The sequence below is a fragment of the Trifolium pratense genome, linkage group LG1, assembly GCF_020283565.1.
Source record: "Trifolium pratense cultivar HEN17-A07 linkage group LG1, ARS_RC_1.1, whole genome shotgun sequence".
Classification (NCBI taxonomy): Eukaryota; Viridiplantae; Streptophyta; class Magnoliopsida; order Fabales; family Fabaceae; genus Trifolium; species Trifolium pratense.
In genome coordinates, this window is record NC_060059.1 from 40,634,137 (window position 1) to 40,641,854 (window position 7,718).

Genomic DNA, 7,718 nt, shown 5'->3' on the forward strand with positions numbered 1-7,718 from the left:
ATGACTCGTATACTTAATGTCTTCATGTTTTGAGTAAAGATGGAATGTCAAGTTCGCTTAGTATTGTTAAATTACATGATCAACAATTCAGCTACTTGGTTGGTCAATGGATTCAATGATCCGGCAACTGCAGAAGCCTATCCGACCTACCAAGCTATCATGCTTGCTCATGACTGTGGATTCCGGTAACTGTAGAAGCCTATACCTAGATTATTTTTCTAAGATATCTTTCAGGTGTTGCTCTTCTACCCTCCGATTTGCTTAAAAATTCCCCATCCACCGGAAGATATCTTCTGGTAGATATTTTCTTTGCGAATAATAGGAGGGAGAAAATTTCAACCATATAAGTAGAATTTGTATGGTATTTCCCATAGTTTGGCCCAACATGCCTTTTCCTGGCCCAAATCAGATATGGATGGAAGAAACAACTCCTTATATTGTTATAAACCAATCCTTTTTTAATTCTCTTTAATAATATTCACTATTTTTGTCAACAAAAAAAAACTAAGTGGTTTCCCTTAACTTAATGTAATTATTTGTAAGCTATTTTTTCTGGAATCTTCAAGAATGTGAATAGGAGAAAATTCTGATTAAGTGACATACCACACACCAATGGACAACTACCATCTTAAGGAAAATGTATTAAGGTCTATTGCAGGTCAAGTGCTTAGAAATTAATTAATCAAGTTATCCATAATCTTAGCTTTTAAAGATTATGGTTAAAATTACAGGGGAATTGAGTATCTATGATAACAAGATTTTAGATATGTTCATTCACATATAGAGTGAAAATGACAGGAGACATTGTAGGCCACTTTAGATTTAGACCGTACATGATCATGAAAAACAATTGCATTTTGTAAAGGTATCTATGTATTTTGGATCATAGCAATTTCATGGAATAATCAAGCTCAACATAGTTTGGACTATATAAGAGCTCTATATTATATAATTTCAACTGACAGAGTGTCCTGGATCCCAGTCAGCAAGATCTAAGCCTCCAACCGTATCAATAAAGATAGAATCTTTGCATTTTGTGGTTTTGTGTTATGAAGTTTCAAATTATTTTTCCATGTCATTCTGAACATAGCTTCAGTAATAATACATGTCACATTTCACACTCATTCTCTTTACTATCATAGATATTTATAGCTTCAAAGTGGACCTATATTGACGGCCGAAAATTGATAATGTACAGCATAGAACGACGGTTGAGCTCACTTGGAAGGTGTGTACTTGTAAAACCTCTAACACTCGAGTCAGCTTTTAAAAGACGTGAGTGAGAGGTTTTACGGAATAAAGTGTGTACCTTTTTCTTGATACATGTGTGTATTTGTAGACGGGTCTCAAAAGAAACAGCCGAAAAGCCATTGTGCCCATTGAGAAATTCGACTTTATTATCAACATCGCGTGATCCTAGTCACGTGGTGATGTATTGAATGGATTTGCTTGGGTGTGCTAGTGACACATCCCATTAGCATGTGTCTCTATTGTGGAGTCCGTTGAAGATTTAGGCATAGACCCGGTCCAGAACATTTAACACTATGCAAAATTACGTCAAAATTTAAGTACATGGCAAATGTAGTCCCATTTTTTAAATAAAATCTTAAAACATTTATTATTTGAAGTGGACAGTACTGAAAATCTGTGATAAGAATCAAGGAAGAGAGTAGCATAGATATAAAAGAACAAAAAGAACGTGTCAATGTATTAGATGAAACTTGAAGCTCAAAATCATGGTAGAAGTACTGAAGTAGCCAGACACCTCATACAAGATGTGGCTCTAACTAGCCTTAAAAATAAGGACCTAGCTATCCTATAGATATATACATATATAGGGTCTAAATTTGGAAGCATTGAATCATGCAAAATAATATTTTGGAAATATATGAAATGCATGCAGTTGATGTAACAATGTTCATAATCAGGCTAACTAACAATGTTCATAATCAAGGTGATTAAGATTAAAGTGATACTATAAAAAGGAAAATCTTTGTCGGGAGGATTTGCTATGTATTGTAAGATATACATGTGATTCTCTCTGTTTGATATGTTTTAACTTATTGTTCATTGAAGGGACCTCATAATGCATATGTATAAAAAAACAAGTTGCAAGAGAAATCAAAATATGACAGAAAGATAGTGTGATCGGTGGTGTATGCAGAGTTAGGCAGAGACCCACCAAGTGTAATTTCATGGTGTTGATTTGACACAAAACTAGCTAGAATGCTTCCAACAAAGTATATGGCTGCAATTTAGATTTCTACATTACAATTTTACAACATAGACGTTGTTGTGATCTGTTATTGCAATCACAATTTTAAATCTTTCAACAATTTTTTAGTAATCTGAAAAAGCTCAACTCTTAAGTCTTAACACACTCTTCACCCAGATGATCTTAGATCTTCCTACTAATTTGATGTTATTTTAGAATTTTGAATTGTGTCTAATTCAACCTTATAAAACCTGATTGTAATGTGAAATTTATATTCACTTATAAATTTGTGTTTTGATCATCTTACCTCCAACATGGGACTCTCCATCTTTGTACTTGATCTTACCTGATCTTAAATGGTTGTGGTCGGTGAAACGCCTCTTTAGTACGGTGGTCGTTAGGGGGGGATGTACCTGCAAAACACTCTGATGCTTAAGTCAGTGTATGTGTTAAGTGAGATGTTTGAGAGAATAAGAATGAAATACCTAACCCTTCTGCACGATGCAAAATAAAGACTATTAATGTGAGGACAAATGTTGCGACCTCGGCAGTAATAGTTGTCGGAATAATGGCTAAAAAGCCACGGTTTGCATTAAATATCAATCATTCTGATTTCGACTGTTACATAAGTATCGATGAGCAGAAATGTGTAGCTTTGGGCCAGCGTGCGTATTAGGCCAAACTTAATGTCTAATTGGACCATACTCACCACTAAGCTGGACCTAGACCAAGTCCAGAACCGTACCTAGTAGCTAGTGGTTTGCTTTGTCTTTCTCTTGGGACTTAGGTCCCTCTCTTGCACCAAAAAGAAATTTAGGTTTTTTAATGTCATTTGTTTTGGCTAGAATTTGAAAGTAACGTTAAATGCTCTTCCAAACTCCAAAATATAAGCACGAACTATGATGCCAATTTTTAAATTGTTGAGCATGCAAAAGTTTCTTTGTAAAGACAAACAAAATCAAAAACATGTTTTCAGTAGATTTATAAATAGGATATGATCTTACAAATATCTATTGAGTGGAATAAAAATCACCTTTATAATCATTTCCCTTAATACTGTATACTATATTTTAATCAAATGTTACTTTTATATATGTATAAAATATAATATAAAAAATTATAAAATATACTTTTCTATAAAGATTTCTTTAGTCCAAACCGAAAGCAAAACCCTGACTTTTGTTATTCAAAATTTCAATCACTTATTTTAAAAATAAAAATTGATCAACTAACTTGAGGAGTGTATAAAATTGATCTTCCTAAAAAAATCAATTGCACTTCTCTTGATGTACTAGTAAAAAGACATTGAATAATACTTAAATCAATTGATTAATTTTTTCTAATATCTCTTAAGTTTTTTTTACAGTGTGTAACAAATTTCTGAATAGTATATATGATACTCCACTACTCCCCCCCCCCCAATGTTCTACAATTCATACAACTTTGTGACACGTTGAGTCATGATCAGCTTTTTATTTATCACATCAGTCCTCACTTTCTTGTTTTATTTTGGTTCAACACCAACCACAAATTTATTTGACATGTTATGTAATTTATAAATATTATGAGAGTTTTGAAACTCTGTAAATGCGACTTGTGGTTGTAACGTACCAAGTACTATAACAATTGAATGAATAAATTGTAGCAACAAATTAAGCTAAGAAGAAGAAGAAAAGAAAAAGACTTCCAATATTATTGGTGGGCTCATCAATCTTATTATGTGAATGTTGACAAGGAGATTGGACTAGACAACTAGTGGTAAGTTGCAACCATTTCATAGCCACCTTTCATGCATAGAGAGGTTGCATCTTGTGGGGGCTGTTTCCTATTCCTATATGCATTATATGGGATTATAAGAAAAATGTATATGCACTATACTATGCCTAAAAATTTGATAAAATTGAATCTTCTTTGACTTTAACATAGAAGAATATCGTCAACATAGTAGTTCATATGTGTTTGTTTGCTCGAAATTCAATATGATCTTCGCGTGATTTTATGTGTTTGTTTGCTCGAAATTCAATATGATATTCGCGTGATTTATACTCTCATTAGAACTTACTGTAATAATTGTGTCTTTGAGAATAGTGTTCAAATGACACGCGGGTTCATGTTATGTTTGAAAATTGAGATTACTAATAATAACAATATTAATAAGTCAATTTCATCTTATTCTAACTCAACTTTACCGAATCCTAAAATAGGACGATCTAGATCTACGTTAGGAGAATCTTGGCAAAATAGAGGTTGTTAAAAGTATTTGATGTATTTGATTTTGAAGAGCTAGTCCATCTACTCGTGTTTTGCTAAAATTTTGAAAAGTTCACTTGATATATTTGCTAAAATCCTAAACTCTAGGAATCAAGCGGTAGGTTTGTCTCTATTTTGGCTTTGATTTTCGCTTGTGGATCCAATAGTTGTGTAAATATGTCTATTTCTGTTTGATTTTAGTTTATTTCTGTTTGTAACGTCGGTTCTAAGGGCAAGTAAGGTTGGATGACCGCCACCTAGGTACACTTTTTTAGGGTGCGCACCAAATTTATTATTTTACTAGTTTATATTATAAATAGTACTTTTTAGACAGGTGTTCGTCATTCTTAGTTTTATGAATATTCTAAATTGTATTAAATCAATTGTTGTGAATGAAATGTCATGAAATTGTTTTAACTAAAAAAGTTACACTAACACTAGTATTTTATTACTTAGTCCAACCACTTAAATTCTCATGACCAGTCTCATTGGAATTGGAATTTGAATTTGATTTTGTACTCTGTTTTGAAAAACAGGGGAAATAAAAATTGCATTATTATAAATAAGAAGAGAAAAGGTACACGGGTATATAGGGGGGTGTCACAAGCATTTTTTATTTCCAAAAGAAATAAAAACAATACAAATGCCACTATTATTTCACATTTTCTATCCCTCTTAAACAACTAATAATTACAACACGGGACCTAATGCAAGTTGCAATGAAACAACTAGTCATAAATCATCATATAACTAGTACTAACCCACCCCCTTAAACCCAAATTACAACAAATAAAATAAAGTAAAAAAGATCCAACCAACAATTTCAACTGGCACTAAGTCAGTAACATGATACAATCACAATTGCTTGCAACTTTTTACTCCCAAATTCCAACTTCCATGAAACCATCCTCAGAAGCACATCCCCTAAACATGCCATTGCAATTAAATCCATACGCAACTTCACCCTTATTAGAAACAGCAATGAGTCCAGCATATCCTTCATCCAAACGGTGCTTAATGACGAAATCAACAGCCTCTTGAAGACCAAGACCTTTGTATTCCATAACAGCCGACACCTCACGCGCCAAAGTGCCACGTATGATAGCTTCGCCTTCACCAGTGCATGACACGCCACAAAGGTTACACGCGTAGGTCCCGGCTCCTATGAGAGGTGAGTCACCAATACGACCAATCATTTTGTTCATTAGACCTCCAGTTGATGTGGCTGCTGCACATCTTCCTTCACGGTCAACAACTACGCACCCAACTGTCTCAGGTGCATAGATGCTCATTGGAAGTCCATTCATTTTCATTGGACTTTCAACCCCTTGACCACATGTTTCGTATCCGGATGTTGGGATTCGATAATCAAACTGCATCACACAAACATTAATTAATTAATTAATAATGGTACAATAAAAATTAAATTACTCTTGTAAAGAAACAAAATTAAATCTTAAGATGTGTGGCCAAGGTTGGAAATTAAAGATACTATTGGTTTGACACTGTGTACTATTACTATATATATTGTCAAATAAATAGTTTGAAATTAATTAATAATTGAACCAACACTTTGTCTTTAACTCTCTTTTGAAGGAGTTTGGTAGAGATTCTTTTTAAATCGTAGTACTAAGAGTTTGGTAGAGTTAAAAAAAGAGAGAAAGATTATTTTGAAGAAAATAAATAATAAAGAGAAAGTGTTCTAATTGCTCTAAAACATGTAATTAAACATATATTTCCTTTATTTTGTAAAAGAATCTCAATCCCAATCACACACAAATCTCCTCAATTATTGGAAAAAATAGTGTCATGTTTGTTTAACAGTTGTAGAGAGAGATGCAAAATCATTTTTATACACATGTAACATGTTAACAAAGGAACCATTCAGAAAAACACATGATGGACCCCTTTTAAACCGTACAATTGAATCTAGTAATTGAAATTTGAAACAAGATCCATGTTGAATTTTGATACCACTAATAATTTACGTACCAAGATTGTATTTGCTTCCTTTGCCAGCTTAAGCATACCCACATTGTCAGGCGTGATAAAGTATTCATTGTCCACAACCTCCACACCCTACACAAACCATCAAATATTTTAGTACAATTAACATTAATAAATTATTTATTAACCCAATAGATTCCTACACGTTCACAAATATTATAATCAACATATTCTACAAAACAAAAACAAAGTTCCAACACCAATACAAATGATCTTTATTTTGTATAATTTAAATTTATTAGAAATGTTAACATATGTCCTAATGTACCTGTTGTCTGGCGAAGTTTTCAGCCCCGTCGAAAGCAAGATAGGAATGAGGAGATTTTTCCATGACTAAACGTGCCAATGAAACAGGATTTTTGACGGTGGTTAAGCCGGAAACAGCACCACATCGTCTTTTTGGACCATCCATTATGCTAGCCTCCATTTCCACGGTACCTTTTTCCGTCAGGGCAGATCCACGACCCGAATTGAATAGTGGATCCGTTTCCAATTCCCTCACCTTAATTTCATAAAAAAAAAATACACATCTCAATCTCAAATTCTGATATCAAATGAAAAAAACATTAAAAAAAATAAAATAAATATCCCCTCCAAATGCATGGGAATAATTAAATATTATTATAATCCATGTATTTCATAAATTCAATAAAAAATAAAATATTCAATGTTGAACTGAGGAAATATTACTCTGATCTCAAATATAAGCAAAATTTGATTAAAAAAAAAATACTAAATAAATATTTTTACTTATGTTTGAGAGCAAATATTTTATATTTCATTTTTTGATTAAGTTTTATGAAAAATGATTTTTTTTTTTTGCTTTATGTGTGTGTGGTTGGTTTATTAGAAAGGGGAAATACAATTATGAATGTCACAAATATTGCGGTCATTGTTGTTATGAAACAATAATGGTAAAAAAAAGGGACAGGACAGAACATTATGGGTGTGGGTACGAGGTAGAACATAGTATACCACAAGTTCGACAACATCGATGGCGGAAAGATTGGAACGAAGAGCAGAGATGCCAAGATTGAGAACACGGGTAAGAAGTTGTTTGGCTTCTTCTTGACGTTCAAGAGGAAGATTTGGGTCAACACCGGCGCCACCGTGAACAGCAATAGCCCAACCACCCATGTTTTTTTTCTTGGTGACTGACTCTCTCTGCAATTCTTCACCCTTATGAAGGAAGGAAGAAAGGTTTTTTTCTGAGAAATGTTTGGAGTCTGCAACAAACTATGGTGTC

General features: G+C 33.2%; 1 protein-coding gene across 1 annotated transcript; it reads right to left on the reverse strand.

The window, feature by feature from the left end:
- Positions 1 to 5,055: 5,055 nt before the first annotated feature.
- Positions 5,056 to 7,718, reverse strand: LOC123897521 (probable isoaspartyl peptidase/L-asparaginase 2). The gene is made up of 5 exons (XM_045948199.1): positions 7,448 to 7,718; positions 6,741 to 6,974; positions 6,458 to 6,544; positions 5,336 to 5,838; positions 5,056 to 5,298 (listed from the first exon to the last, which is right to left on the reverse strand). Exons 1-4 carry the CDS (start codon positions 7,607 to 7,609, stop codon positions 5,341 to 5,343), a joined length of 981 nt encoding a protein of 326 aa, XP_045804155.1. The 5' UTR covers positions 7,610 to 7,718; the 3' UTR covers positions 5,056 to 5,298; positions 5,336 to 5,340.